General features: G+C 37.2%; 1 protein-coding gene across 7 annotated transcripts in view; it reads left to right on the plus strand.

Annotated features, from left to right (window-relative positions):
* Positions 1-20,150, plus strand: part of LOC126810366 (inositol 1,4,5-triphosphate receptor associated 1) — a 102,523-nt gene that overhangs the window by 21,743 nt on the left and 60,630 nt on the right. For 4 of the 7 annotated variants that reach the window (XM_056098431.1, XM_050535387.2, XM_050535389.2 and 1 more), the window contains exons 2-4: positions 4,770-4,848; positions 8,990-9,123; positions 10,014-10,190. In XM_056098431.1, coding sequence (XP_055954406.1) covers positions 4,770-4,848; positions 8,990-9,123; positions 10,014-10,190 — 390 coding nt within the window. Of the gene's footprint in view, positions 1-4,769; positions 4,849-8,989; positions 9,124-9,361; positions 9,385-9,438; positions 9,450-10,013; positions 10,191-19,111; positions 19,239-20,150 lie in introns of those variants that run through there. The other 3 variants (XM_056098433.1, XM_050535390.2, XM_050535391.2) reach the window with 3 other exon arrangements.

Here is a 20,150-nt window from a genome sequence, read left to right on the forward strand (position 1 = left end):
ATATTCAAACTAATTGATTTATCATAATTTTGCTTCAAATCCTTCTCAAAATATTGCAATTATGTCAGGGAATACCCTGGCTATAAAAAATCGATCAAAAGAGGGCATGCTTGTGTCATGTGACTTACCTCTCTCAGTACCTAGCAACGGGTGTCTTTAATCGCTGACTATTTATTACAAATATAGTAGCCTAATTAAATTCTCGGATTATCCACTGCCCGTGTCTCTTCCATGATTTTTATCTCAGAAAGTGTTGTACATCTAACTCTTCATAAATTTTTAATATGTACATCAAGCGCCCAATCTCCGAGTGCAACCTTTGACATCACGCGTGCAGACACTCCCAATCGTCGAGCTGTCGATTAGGGAAACCCTTACATATTTGTCCTTTATGCTCTCCATGAATGTTTTTCAGGGAATCCAGTATTTTTCCAGTAAGATTGGATATTTCTACTTTCCATATATACCAAAATTGCCATACTGTTATTGAAAATAACCACCTAATAAATACTTTTCTTGGAACGTATCTTTAATTAAATAAAATAGTACAATATGCTAGTCCAAAAATGACCTGGTTTGTGTTGTGTGGACTTTAAACCCCATTTTTCTCTCTTTATTATCACATCCAACAGAAAATTGTTTTGTTTTTTTATAAAATGTCTGTACTTACCAAAAGCCACCTGGTTGCCTTCCCTTAAGTAAATGGCTGAAATTAAATGGTGGGTTTCCAGGCCATGAAATACTCTTTGGTCCAAAGTCATAGCTTAAATCTATAATTTTTCTACCGAAAACAGAAAACCTACAACACAATGATAACCCAATTAAAAATATAAAACTTTTCATGTTGAGGAAAACTGCTTGGTTCGAGCGACAGTCTGTTAATGTAAACTTGAACTGTTTGGTTCAAGACAACAATTTTAAGATTTCTGGAAGCAAGCACTATCTATCAGGAATCTCAGTCTTGCAATGTCTGCAAGGAATCAGCAGACTTTTACTAGCACTTGCTGAGCGTTTCACCTACAATGAGAGAACATTTTATAAACCAAAAAATAAATAAACCGAAGGCCAACTTTAAATATATTCCTGTTTCTTGATGCCAACATTTATATACCTCATGTTAATGAACTGATGGTTATTTAGACCAGAAATTCTTGCCTAATTTTGATTTATAACTTCCAATGGTATACAGGGGGTTGGTGGCCGAATGGTTAAACACGTGCATGTGAAATCACAAGATATGTCGTTGAGTCAAATGGCGTGGTTTTGATTCAATGCTTGTACGTGGCCAGGAGTAGGGTTGCCTGTCTAACCTCATGGGTTTTCTCCAGTTTCTTTGGTTTCCTCCAACAGCTAAAGATCCCTACAGGCAAACAAATTATTGAAATAAAATTAAACCATATGTTATTCCCAAAATGACCTAGTTTGTGTCAAGTGGACTAGACTTATTTTTCTTGCCAGCATTAAAGTAGGAGCATAACTGTATCAGTATAAGCTCTAAATAGACACACTTTCCAGGAACCATCCTGACAATTGGCCTTGAAGGCTCTAATCACATGCCATGATCAGGTCCTGTGACTTTCTAGTTTAAAGGCAAAGGTCCACCAACCACTTAAAGACTGCTATCCCCACACACCTAAAACGGGTGCTTAAAAGTTAATGTTTAGAGAACCACTTCACTATAACACATATACAAAAGAACAATTAGAGGTATTTAGTAACTGTATAGAGCACTATATATACAGAAGAATAATTACCAATTTATTTATACACTGTGGTTGAAATTTTGGAGATGTTTTGAAGAATGTTTTCTCAACGTTTTCAAGGACTGGATAAGGAAGCTTATATATAGATGATAATTTAAATGTATAAATTAGTTTCATGACTAATCAAAATAAACTGTTTAATTTCATATCCTCATATGATAATCGCTGTGTTTAACACATTTGAGGATTTTCGTGTCAAATTTGATTCTATAAATAGAATACAACATCTTGTTGGGCATGCTCCAGTAGTACATTGTGTTATTGGATTACATCATGTCACAATTTAAACTAAATTCCCAGCAGGTCATTCATCTACAGTATTAAACTTGTGTTACAATCTGATTCAAATACAGATCTATATTTTGTTTCGTTTTTTTATAATTTCGATGGCCTGCACTACATGAAGATCTGACCGGTTGTACTGGAAGGTCGTGTCAGGGGTCGTACAAGTGACTTTTGACCCTATGACATCAAACGCCAAGTACTCGCGGTAACAGACTGAATCATTGTCTAATCTCTCACTTCAACCAGAACGCCGGTAGTATAACAACTCCTCCAGATACTAGTGTAATAATAATAAAGACTAGAGTTATAAAAATACAAAATGAAATAGGATCTGTGTTTTAATCAGATTGGTGTTACTATATCTATTTGAAGGAGGGTTGGGATGGCCTAGTAGTGGTTTAGAGAGCGTATGAGGCTTAGTGATAGGGTTGCCTTCTCAACTTTGTGGGTTTACTCTGAGTACTGGAGTTTCCTATCAAAGGAAAGATCTCTGCGCTAGGATAATACAGATAAGACAATATGTCTGCGATATCACACTCTGTGAAAGTGGACATTAAACACTAAATAGAAGAAGTACTTGAAGTAGAATATTACACAGTATAGATGTCCAGGGTTCTTGTTGTAGTTCTAATTTTCACTTACAATTGACAGGAGGGTGTTCGATCAGCGGCCAAATGGTTTAACTGTGCGCCTTGAGCAAGCCTGAAAATAAGGCACCTGTCACAGACAATATCAGGCACAAAACCTCTTTTTTCACACGCAGTCAGTTAACGAAATGAAATGAAATGGGGTTTAACGTCCTACTTTTCTGCTCCTAAACTGGGCTAATGAAGACGGGCATACGCCATACAGTGTGCTATGAGGGAAATTTTGCCCGGGCAGCGGCACTACAGCCTACTCTTATATCGAATTCCAACTGCCAAGGGACCTTTTACGTGCACGCCAATGTGTACACGGGACCAAGGTTTTTCGTCCCATCTGAATGACTAGACAGCTGTCCTTGTCAGGCCCTCCATCCTGCGTCACTGACAAGGGGGACACCACGCCGGCAAATCTGAATGAACTTTCTCGGCCAATGCAGGGATCGAACACCCGACCAGTCAGTTAACAGAATGTCACTTTAATAACTGTAGTATAAAACACATGATATTGTATTATTGGTGAGCTTTATTTCCTGTTTAAACTTTAGTAGGAAGTAATTTATTTATTCAATTTAACTGTGTGCGTGGGGTGTGTGTCTCACGATCAATTTCTGTGATAAACAGTTTAAAACTTCAATACCATCAAAATTGTTAGTGACATGAATTTCCCCAATAGATGAAGTGATATCAGATATTTTAAATATGTAAGCATACTCTGCCAAGTACATGACAGCTACTAGAACATGTAGTTAATTGGAGTTAATATTAGTGGAAGTAAGCTGTGTGAAATATCTAATTTAAAGGTGTGGGAATACTCTGCCATGTACATGACAGCTACTAAAAAATGCAGTTAATTGGAAATAATATTAGTGGTAATAAGGTGTGGGAAATATTTAATTAAAAGGTGTGGGAATACTCTGCCACATACATGACAGCTACTAGAAAATGCAGTTAATTGGAATTAATATTAGTGGTAATAAGGTGTGGGAAATATCTAATTAAAAGGTCTGGGAATACTAGACAAAAATCACTCTGTCATTCATGTGGTATGTAAATTCGATATAAGAGTAGGTCGTAGTGATGCTGTCTTAGCAAAAGTTCCTCATAGCACACACTGTATGGCATTTGCCTGTTATCATTAGCACAGTCGGTGCAAAACGGAACTTCATTTCATTTCTGCCATGTGGTAAAAAGGTAAACTTTTTAAAACGGGACAAAATTTTGATTGTAGATAATCAGATTTTCCGGTTTTAATTTTTAAAATATTTATATATAAAGCAATAATGTGATGTTTGTTTTAAATATTTATATATTATTATAAAGCAGTGTGATGTTTGGTTTTTTTTATTTTATTAACCAGTTTATAATACTGTACCTGGTTTCATATATTTTTCTTTCAAAATTGAACATATTCCCGGTCGGAAAATTGCCAACTCGCGTATGAAATATTCTGGGAGACACGGTGGCTAAGTGGGTAAGACGCTTACTCGCTATAGCCTGAAGGTCACATGTTTGATCCCTGCATTGACCGAGAAAATTCATCGGGATTTTCCGACATGGTCAATATTTGAAACTCTGTATTTATAAGCATATGTCATCGGAAAATGATGTTGCATTTTATTTGTATAATTGATTGATTTTGTGATAAACGAAAGATTACACTGAATTATATTATATGCAGATTCATTTCCATGAAGAAAATAGCGGTAGCGCAATTTACCCAAACCCATTCAAATGTATCAAAATCCCTGATATGAGTTGAAATAATGGTGGATTTGGGTAGATATGGGGGGGGGAGGTCTGGGTAAATTGTGTGATACCTTTTTCTGGGTTTGATTTAAATACTGTGTATATTCGTTCAGAGGGAACAAAGATGCTAGCTGTCGCATACACCGTGACAGTGAATGAAAATGATAATTGAAAGTGAAATCAGTTTTTTTTATCCCATGCCCCAAAATAGTCAAAAGAAGAATATTGTAATTGGTTCCGTCTTTCTGTCGCTGATCTCGGGTGCAGGATGTTGATGACTGAGTTCATTTATATTGGAATAATTTGAAATTACGTATATTTTATTTTACAGAATCCTGTTGATGAAGAAGATAATACAATGGATAAAATCCATGGAAACGTTGTACGGAAAAGCCCTCATGTCAAACATGGTAAGGTTTCGACTGTTTGAATATTTTCCATAATTTACAGTTCATATATATATCATATCATATATCATACACATATACAACAACACACCTGCCTGGATATATGATTCACCTGTCACAGATTTTGTCTGACACAAATTATACCTAAATGTACAGGGTTCGAATCTTATTTCCAGTACCAGAAGCAATTTTTTGCTTGTTATTTCTAAAATTAGAACCCCCAAAAAAGTGTAACAAGCAAAAATTTTCAGTAGTGGTAATCACGCAAACACTCTGCCTGGTGCCAAATGGAAGTATTGGAACAGAATTTGATCATTTGGACCTTTGTCCATTTAACCACCACTTTATTGGTTTTTGCATTTGCAAAATGTGGTAATCATCGTTTACACCAAAATACTACGTCAGTAGTATTTTAGTTACGCTTGTGTAAACCGTGTGAAATGGCCTGTTCGCCTTCTTAGGGTCAATACAATTAGGGATAACATGATTGGTCAATAATATCACATGGTTTCAGTTTTACATGTATTATTTGTCGGGAAGGTGACGTATTGTTATTTGATTGGTTAAGTTACATGTGTCCGATTATATCTGGTCTCTTCGTTAAGACTCAGAGTTTGTTAAAGGAAAGTGAGTCTGTATAGGCTACATAGGCTAAAATTTTATCGGAAACATATCTACCTTTTCAGAGAATTAAGCTATAGAAAAACTAAAGTTTTAAAATTTACTTTTTAAACTAAATTGCTTTATAGTTCAAATCTAACGTGCAATTTTCATGTTTTACCACGCTTTTTGTGTCTTTGCGTACGCTAATTTCGAAGCTTGATGTGCATATTATAATATAGATGTTGTCCGATTTTTTGTACTTGACGTCTGTGACAGGTTCCTGATGTCCAGACGTGTATGGGGGGGGGCCAAATGGTTAGCGTGCTGTATCATACGGCCTGTCATTGAGTCAACTGGCTTGGTTTAGAATCCCCGGTTGTAGGTGACAAGTTTTCTCCGGGTCCTCCGGTTTCCTCCCACTGCTAAAGACCCCTACGCGCAAGCGAATCAATGAAATAACATTAAACCATATGTTAGTCCCAAAATGACCTAGTTTTTGTCGAGTGGACGTTAAACCCCATTTCTCTCTCTCTCTCTCTATGACAGGTGCCTTACACTTTGATTGAAACACAGATCTTATTTCGTTTCATTTTTTATAGTTCAGAATTTCATTTTAGATGTTTTTACTACACTAGGATCTGGAAAAGTTGTTATATAACAGGCGTTCGGGTTGAAGTGAGGGATTAGCCAATGAAACGATCCTTTACAGCGAGTTCTTGTCGTGCAATGCACGGAACTGTGGGTAAATCACTAGAAACGTCAACGTTGATTGATTAATGGATGTCTGACGTCATAGGGTCAAAAACTGCTCGTACGACCTCTGACGTCAGGATCTTCATTTAGTGTAGGCCATTGAAAATATAACAAAACGATCTGTATTTTAGTCAGATTGGGTGCCTTACGTCCAGGCTTGTATTTAATATAACATTGAAACTGTCAGCAGCACAGAGTATATAAAGAGTTAGTTGTCCAGAAATTTCTGTTTTCTCCTGTTCGGAAAATGTAACATCTATATAATATTGAAGGGCTTCAGGTTGAAACTGCCATCATGCTTTGATATATATCTCCATAACAAATTAAATAATTCACCACAGCTGTAATGGCCGAATGGTTTAATGTATGGGCTTTAGATCACAAGGTCTCATTGAGTCAAGTGGCGTGGTTTTGATTCCTTGCTTGCCATGACAAGGAGTAGGGTCGCCTGTCCAGCCTCGTGGTGGGTTATCTCTGGGTCCCCAGTTTCCCCCCACTGCTAAAGATCCCTACGGGCAAGCAAACTGTTGAAATAAAATTGAACCATGTTTGTGTTGAGTGGACATTTAACCCCATTTCTCTCTCTCTCTCTATTCTCTCAGTATTTCAATATCCACTCAACCTTTACCAGGACATTTTAGGTGACAGGTCACACATATATTTTATTGCAATAATTAGAGTGTGCCCAAGGGTTATTAAAAGTGGGAGGAACTAGAATAAACCCCAAGGGTTAAGCAGATAACCTTGCTCCTTGAGTCCTTATCACATAGCCTACAGTCCTGGCATTAAATACATGGCTTGCATACATAACAAACCTTTACAAATTTCTCAAATATTATTAAAGATCCATTGTGTAAGATTTAGATAAGAGCTGACAGTTCTTGCTATAATAATAGTTCTAAAATAGATAATGCAAATTTTGTAAATTTCATTCCAATTACTTTATTCTGAGTAAAGTTATGACTGTTTGAAGATATAGATTGTTTATTATCATAGCAACGTGTTTATTATCATAGCAACGGTACTTGACAATTAAATCTCAGTTATCTAGGGTGGTTGGATGGCTGAATGGTTAGCATGTGCGTGCTGTATCATAAGGCCTGTCATTGAGTCAACTGGCGTGGTTTCGAATCCACGGTTGTACGTGACATGGAATAGGGTCACCTGTCCAACCTCGTGGGTTTTCTCTGGGTCCTGCGGTTTCCTTCCACTGCTAAAGACCCCTACGCACAAGCGAATTATAGAATTAAAAATTGAACAATGTGTTAGTCCCAAAATTTCACTCTCTCAGTTATCAGTTTCCTCCCACCGCTGTACAATTTCTATAAAAGAACACATCTTCACCCAAACTGAAACTGTACATCATCGTTCATCTATAGCTGGGAGACACGGTGGCTCAGTGAATAAGACATTGGCTTGCTTACCTGGGGATTTAGTGTTTGATCCTTGCTTTGGCCGAGAAAGTTCATCAGGATTTTACTGCGTGGTACCTCTTGTCAGTGGTGCAGGACAGAAGATCTGGCAAGGGACAATGTATAGTCGTTGGGATGTGACGAAAAGCCGAAATCCTGTGTACACATTGGCGTGCACATTAAGGTTCCCTTGACAGTTTGAATTCGATATAAGAGTAGGCCGTAGTGCCAATGTGTAGCCGGCAAAATAAAGTGCTCGAAATTCCATGACGTTTTGGTCTGGAGCCATTCCGGATTGTTTGACAGTTTTCGGTCATCGATCATTAAACATACATTATGCAAGAGCTAAATCTGCCTATAGCAGGTCTTTCTTTAGGCCTGAAATGTTGTCTAAATTATTAATTAGACATTAATTAACTTCTCCAGACCATAACCAACTCTCGATGGCATCGGATTTCTCCGATATTAAATAGATTAGAACAGTTCAGTCATATTTTGATTTAAGCTAAAAATGGAGGAACGAGACTTAGCTTCGAACAACCAGTATGGTGGTTGAATTATTGCACACGTCTTGTCAAACCTTCAAAGGTTAAAATCTTCGCACACAATAGTGTAAGTTGAATGCAATTTTCAAATTATTCATTTTACATTATCTATTATCGAACTATTGTAGCAAGAATGGCTAGCTCTTCCTCTTTATCTAAATCTTCCATAATGTATCTTTAATTGTATCATCAATATTTCGGGAATCAAAATTTCTTTAAATTGACTAATGGATAAAACATTTAAAATCAGTGTAATTTAAATAAAAAGTGTGTATCGCCATGACACTCTTATTTGAAAATGCCATTTTAGTACTACGTTCATCTGAACAAATCTGAATAGGCAACTGGAACATAAGAACAAGTTCACCTTGATGTTGACAAATACGTAAGACAATATGAACATAACAAATGATATATGATTCAACTGAAAGGAGATATATATGCAACATAGATGATTAATATCTACACTCAAGTTAAACCAACTGTATCTATTCATTTCAAATCTTACTCGAACTGAATAAACTATATATGATTTATTGTCATTAAAACACCAATTAGAGACTATAATTGGATCTTTGTAGAAATAATTATATTAATAAATTTAAGGTGTCTACTGTCATATGGTAGATTCAAAGACATAATATAAACTAAGATATCATTACATTCTTTAATTACATTTCTCAATAGGTGGAGGGGTATAATTTATTGTGTAACATTGTGATTATAATCAAAACAATAAATTCCGTCCTATATCACAAACAAGCCATAGCAAGAAATCCCTCCTATAGCCAATATTTTAATGTACCTAAAATTTGTTTTTTCCTATTTCAGATAATAAACAACATGAACCAATACCTGTAGGATTAACAAGAGATGATCTTTTAGCTCATATAAAAAACTCAAGCAATAATCATACAATACCTGGTTCATTCCCTCCAAAACTACACAGTCCAACTAGTGTCAAGGTACGTCTGGATCACTCTCTCCTCCCCTCTACACACCTCCCCTCTACAACTACACAGTCCAACTAGTGTCAGGGTACGCCTGGATCACTCTCTCCTCCCCTCCCCTCCACTACTATACACAGTCCAACTAGTGTCAGGGTACGTCTGGATCACTCTCTCCTCCCCTCCCCTCCACTACTATACACAGTCCAACTAGTGTCAGGGTACGTCTGGATCACTCTCTCCTCACCTCCACTACTACACAGTCCAACTAGTGTCAAGGTACATTTAGATCACCATCTGCCCCCCACCCCTCCACTCCCCTCCAAAGTCCAACTAGTGTCAAGGTATTAGTCTGTGTGGACCCCCACTATACTGACCGCCACATGGACGTACTAGTATCAGTCTGTATAGATCCGCCCATCCCTGCAGACTGTCACATACCCACATCTACCTGCAGACAGCTACACATACCCCCCACCTACCTGCCGACCACCCCAACTGAACGTATCCCCACAGACTGCCACATACCCCCACCCCACCTACCTGCTGACCACCACAACTGAACGTATCCCCACCTACTTGCTGACTACCAGAACTGAAAGTATCCCCACAGACTGCCACATACACCCCCCCCCCCCTTCCACACCTAACTGCTGACTCTACCACAACTGAAGGTATCCCCACAGAGCAAGAAATATGTGGGACAGAATTCTATGAAAAAAAATTGTCTGCTGGCATCCCTCCTTCAAAGTCTTTGTCTGCTGGCATTCCTTCTTCAGCATCTTTGTCTGCTGGCATCCCTTCTTCAGAGTCTTTATTGTCTGTTGGCATCCCTTCTTCAACATCCTTATGCCCCAGGGTTTTAATCAAGTCGTATCTTTAACCTATGTATTTTTATTTACTGATAGAATATAAATAATAATGAAGAGAATATAAAGGATGAGGCCAGTATGAAAGATGGCGGTGTAGGTGTTGAGAATAAAGAGCAAGATGAACGAGCTCATATCGTAAAACAGGAAGATGAATGTGATAATATATCTACAGTACCTCAAATAATAGCATCCAGACTTTCTAAACTTAGACAGGTCAGTCATAATTTGTTTATAACCCTTGTCTGTCTATCCAGGGGGGGTTTGGATGGCTGAATGGTTAGCGTGCGCGCGCTGTATCATAAAGTCTGTCATTGAGTCGACTGGCGTGGTTTCGAATCCCTGGTTGTATGTGACAAGGAGTAGGGTCGCCTGTCCAACCTCGTGGGTTTTCTCCGGGTCCTCCAGTTTCCTCCCACTGCTAAAGACCCCTACGCGCAAGCGAATTATTGAAATAAGATTAAACCATATGTTAGTCCCGAAATGACCTAGTTTGTGTCGAGTGGACGTTAAACCCCATTTCTCTCTCTCTCTCTGTCTATCCAGACTTAGACAGGTCAGTCATTTGTTTTAATACCTCATCTGTCTATCCAGACATAAACAGGTCCTGACTTAACAGGTCAATCATAATTTGTCTATCCAGACATAGACAGGTCCAGACTTAGACAGGTCAGTTATAATTTGTTTATAACCCTCATCTGTCTACCTTCCTTTATGATTAAGGTGCACTTTCGCTCTTGCGCCTCCTAATGCACATCGACTTATCTTTTGGGGAGTCATTAAATATGCCCGCAAATTAGCTAAATTGCTCTCCTAAATATTGAGATCATAAACTACCATACTTTAGTTTTTGTTTATTTTTAAAACTGGATATGTTTGAGTATAGTGACCTCCTCCAAGCAATGAGCATTTCCATTGGTAAAATTAGGGTTGCCATAATTATTCACCAAACATATTGAATGCTAATGTAAGGCTCGTTTTAATTGGATAGAAGTCTAAAATCAGCCAATAGAATACGATGTTACTTGACAGCCTAATATGTAGCCGGATGTTGATGAAGAATATTCGCGGGAATGATAGAATGACACGTCTAATAATAACATTATGTTGTTTAAAATGTTTTCATGTACCGCTTCTCTCATTGAGATTGTGTTGATTATCTCTATCAATATGTCTGGAGATGGTCAAAACTGTCAAGAATGCTACATTTTTAAATTGAAATTACTGGAGGGCAAATAGCCACGGAGGGGGACAAAAATGTGTTTGGTCTTTAGTGCAAATTGTGCACTAAGCACGCTGACAAAGCGATCAAACTGACGAAAATTCGTGGAACATACAAAAGACAAAATAATGAGAACATGAGACAAAACTCAAGCATAAATACAATTTGGCTCTCCTTAATTCAAGAAAATGTAGAGTTACTCTTGCAATATAATTAAGAAGATTTTTTTTTTTTTTAACGGGAACTTTTTTCTCAATTTTTAAATGAAGGACTGCTGTCTATCCAAGTTTTTGTTTTGTATTCCCCCATTTCATATATTATTTACATTCAATCCTTGTAAACACACTATACTGGACATCCTCGACATTCCTAGTGGTATCGTTCCGTTCTACTCTACTAACCCCTGGGTCCATTCACGAGGGAGACAACATAGTCATATTCAAATTACCCACCCTTGGAAATTGTGTTATTACACCACTGAGGATATTGGGGATGTCTACTGGTCAGTCAGAAAACAGGTTACTGTATTCAAACTTTGTAATCACTCTACACAGTTGGGACTTGCTGCATATGTTTGTGTAATCATTAAGTTGATTAAGAGAAATGGGATTTTTTGGTGGGGTTTTAGTCATTAAGGAATAGATTAATTCAAGATTATGTGTATACATCAACACAAATTTTTTGTAAGGTCAGTGTTTGCTGATGAATGTACTGAACACTGATGATAAATTTACTGAACATTAATGTTAAATGTGCAGAACATCTGAAGATTTTCAATGAGCAAGATTATATGAAGGGAGATAACTCCAAATAGATTAAAGCTAAAATTATTAATGTTAGACCATTTTAGACACTAACTTGGTTAAGATAATGAGTATTGGTTTGTATTATTTATCTTTTTTTGATTATTAGGAATGTTTGTTGTGTGGCTAAGAATCTTTGTTTTACTAGTCGCAGCGTTAACTCTTTCTTTACTGGTTATTATGGTCACAGACTTACTCTCGCGTTTCTATTATACACTGGTCTCCATGGTCACAGGCTTACTGTGGTGTAGTATTATACACTGGTCACCATTGTTACATTCTTACAGTGGTGTTTCTATTATTACACTGGTCACCATGGTCATAGGCTTACTGTGGTGTTTCTATCATATACTGGTCACCATGGTCATAGGCTTACAGTGGTGTTTCTATTATATACTGGTCACCATGGTCGCAGGCTTACAGTGGTGTTTCTATTATATACTGGTCACCATGGTCACAGGCTTACAGTGGTGTTTCTATTATATACTGGTCACCATGGTCACAGGCTTACAGTGGTGTTTCTATTATATACTGGTCACCATGGTCACAGGCTTACAGTGGTGTTTCTATTATATACTGGTCACCATGGTCACAGGCTTACAGTGGTGTTTCTATTATACACTGATAACCATGGTCACAGGCTTACAGTGGTGTTTCTATTATACACTGGTCACCATGGTCACAGGCTTACAGTGGCATTTCTATATATAGGTGGTTCTAATAATAAAAAAAGACCTAATCCAAACCCTATTCCCATTGATCTATTCTTACTTGTCTTGTGTGATTGTTTGTGTGTGGTGCAGTCCCCCTGTACTATTAAAGTCTGTAAGAGTTATTTTAGAGATTACAATACTGTGAAAGTTGAATATCGGTCCAGCAATGGTTTAATAACATGCAGTATTTACATTAATATAATGAACAAAATATTTATCAACTGCAGACAATATAAAGAGGATATAGTCAAAACAAGCCAGGGCCACCTATAGCTTTCACTGAAATTGTTTAATTTGCCTCTTTTTTTTTTATCCTTTTGAATCTGACTATTCCAAGTTGGATTTAATCCTATTGAATCCAAGTCAGGGTATTATCTACCTGTGATATTGTTGTTTAATTTTCTTAATTAAATCATAAATAATCAAATTACGTTTTAGTCTGGATTAGGCTGTATTGTCTGAAAAGCGGAAATGACTGAGACTTTAATTTGATGTAGATTTTGAACAGAAATGAAATGAAATGGTGTTTAATGGCACACAGTGTGCTATGAGGGATATTTTGCCCAGACAGCAGCACTATGGCTTACTCTTATATTGAATTCCATCTACCAATGTGTCCGAACGACTATACTTTGTCCCCCGTCCTACATCGCTGACAAAAGGGAACCACATCAGTAAATCCTGACAAACTTTCTCCTCAAATACAGGATCGAATACGGGACCTCTAGGTTAGCAAGTCAACGTCCCTACTCATTGAACCACCGCAGCTTCCAAGGTACGAAGTAAACACTGTATGTTCTATTCAATTGATCGAATACATATATAAAGTTTTAAAATAAACAGTGTAAGTGAAGAAAGGAAATGTTAAAATAGATAAATGAGAATAAGAGTTTATGTTTTTCTGAATTAGCAGGAAAACCAGGCTCTTTTATTTATCTTATCTTAGATTCAAGACGAAGACTAGGGTTGGGGGTGATAAAATTCAAGACAGAGACTAGGGTTGGGGGTGATGAAATTCAAGACCAAGACCAGGGTTGGGGGTGATAAAATTGAAAATGAAGACCAGGTTGGAGGTGATAAGATTGAAGGCCAAGACCAGGGTTGGGGTGATTAAATTGAAGACCCAAGACCATGGTTGGGGGGTGATAAAATTGAAGACCAGGGTTTAGGGTGTTGAAATTGAAGACCACGACCAGGGTTGGGGGTGATAAGATTGAAGACCAAGATCAGGGTTGAGGGTTATAAGATTGAAGACCAAGATCAGAGTTGGGGGTGATAAGATTGAAGACCAAGACCAGGGTTGGGGGTGATAAAATTTATTTTATTCAATTTACACAAATTCTCAAATTTTGTATTTATCCTACAGCTAAAAATAGAAAAGATTTAAAGGTCGTTAATTGAGGGGTTTTAAGTCTGTTTCAAACCAAGATATTGTGAAAATTGTTGATGCAGATACATTAGATGTTAAATCCCGCATTTCATTGTATTTCTGTTTCTGACAAATGGATTTTTGTTGTAGTTTTAAGTGATTTGACGCCATGCTTTGTATAGATTCACTAGAGGACTACAAGCGGTTTCCTTCTTTTAAAATATCTTGGTAATTAGAATTCTTCTCGATATCTCTTGATGTTTAGTTTGACATGAAACACCTTGAAAAATGTTTTGTTGAATGAAATAAACATCACGCCGTGCACTGATAAAGATGTCCAGAGCTTGCCAAATTCAATTTTTATATACACATGTTCAAGATATGCTGCTTAGATTAAGGTTTATGTGTAACTGTAAAGAGATCTGTTCTGTGAATTTTAACATAATTTGAAAATATATTTCACTCTTTTTTATCTGGTCCAAGGTGTTTGAAACTGTTCCAGATGTAAATAAACAATTTACTAAGAAAAACTGTAATCTGATTTAAACAAGGTATGTTGCTTAAAGTAGCTGGGGGAGTGGATAGTTGAATGGTCAGCGTGTGCATGCTGTATAATAAGGTCTCATTGAGTGAACTGGCGTGGTTTCGATTCTCTGGTTGTACATGACAAGGAGTTTAGTCACCTGTCCAACCTCATGGGTTTTCTCTGGGTCCTCTGGTTTACTCCCACTGCTAAAGACCCCTACGCACAATCGAATTAAACCATATACTAGTCCCGATATGACCTAATGACCTAGTTTGTGTCATGTGGAGTTAAACCACATCTCGCTCTCTCTCTCTCTAAATATTAGCGATTTAGCTCCTTTAAGTTAAAGGCTCAATACCACTCTTCTTGTAACTGAATAATATGTCCCAATCTTTATTCTGGTCAACAAATTGTACTATTTTAGAATATTTCAATTAATTGATGATACAAATTTCATCTTAACACACCTTATTTAAAAAATTTGAAAAATTCAACATAATGGTTTGAAATGTCTAACGTAAACCTTTTCAAATGAAACTTCGATTTAAATATATTTTCGAACTTTCGAACCCTCTGGACATGTAAAATAGGATGTAATGGATAATTTACACAACAGGTAGGACACTTAGATATCTAGTACTTATAATAAGGCTATTATTTATTTTCTGGAACTGTCAAGCCAGCAAGAGTGTTATTGTCCCTTTAAGATAAATCCACTCTGTAAAGGTTAACCCAATTTAGAAAGACATTGTAGGAAACACAAGCCAAAAAAACAAAAATACAGACAATAACAGATCCTGTATTTTCCTTTTTATTATTGATTCCAAGAACTTGAAACTATTTTCAGATTTACTAAAAAAAAGAAACATCATGGTTAAAATAGACAATCTGATTAAAACACAGATCCTATTTCGTTTTTTTTTTTTATAGTTCAAAATTTCGTTTTACTTGTCTTCACAACGGTAAGCTGCGTTTTGGTTATGTGTGAGATTAGCCAATAAAATGGGGTGAAACTGCCATCATGCTTCATATATATCTCCATAACAAACTAAATAGTTCACCTCAAATGTAATGGCCTAACGGTTTAACACATGATCTTTAGATCATATAAGGTCCGTCATTGAGTTAGGGGGATCACGTGGCTAAGTGGGTAAGACGCTGGCTCGCTAACATGGAGGTCGGGTGTTCGATCCCTGCATTGGCCAAGAAAGTTCATCCAGATTTTCCGGGTTGGTTTCCCCTTGTCAGTGATGCAGGACGGAGAGCCTGACAAGGACAGCTGTCTAGTCCTTCGGATGAGACGAAAAACCGAGGTCCCGTGTATATATTGGAATGCACGTAAAAGATCCCCTGGCAGTTGGAATTCGATATAAGAGTAGGCGATAGTGCCACCAAAATTTCCCTCATAGCACACTGTATGGCGTATGCCCGTCTTCATTAGCCCAGTATAGGAACAAAACAGTAGGACGTTAAACCCCATTTCATTTCATTTAGATCATTGAATTAAGTGACATTTCAAATCCCTACAGCTCCTCCGGTTTCCTCCCACAGGACAGGTAAAGACTCCTTTGCGCAAGCGAATTATTGAAATAAAATTGAACCTTGTGTTAGTCCCGAAAGAACCTAGTTTGTGACGTTAAACCCCATTTATCCTTCTCCCATTAATGAATTGATACATTATGGGAGAACTGCACTATACATTAACAAATCAAGTCAAGTGAATGGATTCAGGGGTTCGGTCATATGCATCAACTGAACTGTTCAGTACTAGGTCCCTAGTTCACAAAGCATTCTCAGACTTAAGTTAAGAATTTACTCAACTTTCAATCACTGTTTATGAGAAATATCTTTCATTCAGAAACACAAAACTTTGCACATAGTTTCTTGTTGATGTATTTGATACATTAAAACAACAAAAGTTTTATAAACTGCTATATTTTAGTTAAAATGAGGCAAACAATTTTGAGTAATTTCTGAAGTCTGAGAATGCTTAGTGAACACGGGGCCTGGTCTGCTGTGATGCAGGCATCACTCAACCTGAGAAGAAAATCACAACAAGGTAGACAGTCTACAAACACGAAACAGAAAGCATTCCCCAAACATTCGTCTAGTTCTAGTGTACGTCATTATCAATTGTGTGTTTGTAAGATACCTCGATGTTACTACACTGAAGAAAATTGGGGCGAAATGCCAAGTCTAAAACAAAGACGTTTTGATAGTAATTTATAATGTTTGAAATATACAATAAACATCAGCAATATTATCATTTGATTAAATAACTCTAAAAATAATTCATCAATCATCATATATTAAACTTTAGAAAACATTTTTAAAATACTGTAATATGAAGAGAAGGATTGTCTTTATTCAATACTTACTTCATTCTCTGTTTCATCTTTATAAAATCACTTTAACTACATCTCTTCATTATCAGGATTTATTTTATCTTTTTGTACATGTATAAATAAAATATAACAAATCCCTTTATTCTGTATATCGTCATAATAAATTATTTGAGATTTTTCTCTTTTTTTTTAAGAAATTGTAGAAAACACTGGGCCTATCAAAATTTAGGAGTTTTTGTTGAATAGGATACCAAGGTGTTGGATGGTTGAATGGTGAGTGCATGCGCGCTGTATCATAAGGTCTGTTATTGAGTCAACTGGTGTGGTTTCGATTCCCTGATTGTACGTGACGAGGAGTAGGGTCGCCTGTCCAACCCTGTGAGTTTCCTCTGGGTCCTCTGGTTTCCTCCCACTGCTAAAGACTCCTACGTGCAAGTGAATTATTGAAGTGAAATTGATCCATGTGTTAGTCCCGAAATGACCTAGTTTGTGTCGAGTGGATGTTAAACCCCATTTCTTTCTTTCTCTCCCCAGGAGAAATCTATGGTACGCATATTGAATATTTAGTATGATTAAAAGTTGACAGATGACTTCCATACACTCATTGCTACTTTTAGACATTATCAGCTGTAAGTTTTCATAGAATGTGTTAGTTCTTATATCATCATACTATAGTTATTAATTATAGGATGAATATGTCTATCGTCATACTATAATTATTATAGGAGAAGTATGTCTATCATCATACTATAGTTATTATAGGAGGAATATGTCTATCATCATACTATAGTTATTATAGGAGAAGTATGTATATCATCCATATTATCAACCTTTACTAGTGACTAGGTTGGTTGGTAGGGGGCTCATTACCTTCAGGTTACCATCATCAAAATAGACCTGGCCTTTACCTCAATCCTTCTTGTGTCAATAAAATACTTGATTTCCCCTATGGTAATAGTAGGACCCAGAGAAGGTACAGAGTCTAGTCGTTTTGATGGGGCAAAAAACTGAGTTCCCATGCACACACTGTCTTACATGTAAAGGGCCATAGACAGTCAGAATTCTGTGAAGAGTATGAACAAAATTGCTCTCATAGCACTCTGTATGACGTCTGCCCGACTTCATTAGCCCAGTTGGAGCAGAACAGTAGGCTTAGTAGACTCTCTTGTAGACAGGTTGAACTGTAATCGTTAGTTAATTTAGTAGTTTGTACTCACATAGTTTCTATAAGTGTTATTTATGGGTGTTGATATATGTAACATGAGAAGTCTGGGTGTGTAATGGTAGAATGGTCTATATTACAAGTGTCTGAATAAACAGGCATTTACTAGATATTAAGTGAAATAAGTAAGAATCCTAAGAATATTCAATATGAGTGTCGGTATAGTCAGGCTTTACTGTCATGAGAATGTGTATATAGGTGTTGTGTAGGTAGAATGGTCTGTTTAGACAGGTTAGGCCAGTATAGTCAGGTTTTACTGTTGTAGGTTATGTTAGTGTTGTGCAAGTAGAATAGTCTGTCTAGACAAGTTATACTGTAACATAGATATCAATAGAAGTATATAGTTTGTATATGAAGTTTGCCAGGTTGGTGCAGGAAAGTAGAAAGTTCAACCTCATTTAATTTTATTACATTTGTATAATGGGTGGGGAGCTACAGGGGCTAAATGGGTAAAACACTAGCTCGCTAAGCTGGAGGTTGCATGTTCGTTCCATGCATTGGCTGAGAAAGTTTGTTAGGATTTTCCAGCATGGTTTCCACTTGTCAGTGGTGCAGGATGGAGGGCCTGATAAGGACAGCTGTCTAGTCATTTGGATGGAATGAAAAATCAAGGTCCCGTGTATACATTGGCATGCGCATAAAAGATCCCTTGACAGTTGGAATTCAATATAAGAGTAGGCCATAGTGCCGCTTCCCGCTCCAAATTTCCCTTATAGTATAGCGCACTGTATGGCGGATGCCCATTTTCATTAGCACAGTCGAAGCAGAACAGTAGGACGTTAAACCCCATGTAATTCCATTTTTTTATAATGGGTCTAAGAAGATAATTATGTGATTTAGAATGGTCTGTATAGATAGGTTATACTGTATAACAAGTGTGGTATATGTAAGTAAGACTGGTGTATATTAGCAGTATATATATATATAATGAGAAATACTAGGGATGGTGCCAGTAGAACTCATTCTCTCTCATCTGACACATCAAATACGTCTTCATTGTACCTATATACCTTGTTTGGGACTTAGTAAAAACATTTGTTAACAGATTTTATATGAAGAACATTGTAAGTAAACGTAGAGTAATTAAATAATTTTTTTTTTTTAAGTCTCTAATCAAAAATTGATTAATGAAATATTTTTATTTTTAGTCAATTGTTGTGTTCATTCATTTGAGAAATTTTACAAAGTACTATATTATGATTCAGGCATGGTTCCCTCTTGTCAGTGGTGCAGGACGGAGGGCCTTGCAAATACAATGTATAGTTATTCGGATGAGACAAAAAACCTGAGGACCCGTGTACATATTGGCTTGCAAGTTGCATATAAAAGACCCCTTGACAGTTGGAATTCAGTATATGACTGAGTAGGCTGTAGCGCCATTGTCCAGGCAAAATTTCCCTTATACTCGGGTGTTCGATCCCTGCATTGGCCGAGAAAGTTCATCCAGATTTTCCGGCGTGGTTCCCCCTTGTCAGTGGTGCAGAACGGAGGGCCTGACAAGGACAGCTGTCTAGTCCTTCGGATGATACGAAAAGCCGAGGTCCCGTGTACACATTGGAATGCACGTAAAAGATCCCTTGGCAGTTGGAATTTGATATAAGAGTAGGCGATAGTGCCGCTGCCCGGGCAAAATTTCCCTCATAGCACACTGTATGGCGTATGCCCGTCTTCATTAGCCCAGGCTGACCTTAAAAATATCTTTGTTTCGCCTAACGCGACCGACTAACTAAAACCACCCCCGACTTAAATTATTTTATTGCACTTTTCCGCGATCTTTTTATTTTATTTTGTGTGTCAACCTGAAATATATCACGGGAGTTATTTCCCTTTACTATGGCTATGGTTTGATTCATTATTGAAACTGGTTGATCAAGACGAAAGCGTCATAGGTGTCGCTTCTCAACAAAATGGTTGCAGACGAAAGCACGTCCATTCCCACGAAATGATTCTGCCTCTATGTCTGTGGGGCGTCGTTT

This window comes from Patella vulgata, chromosome 2 (genome assembly GCF_932274485.2).
Source record: "Patella vulgata chromosome 2, xgPatVulg1.2, whole genome shotgun sequence".
Lineage (NCBI taxonomy): Eukaryota > Metazoa > Mollusca > Gastropoda > Patellidae > Patella > Patella vulgata.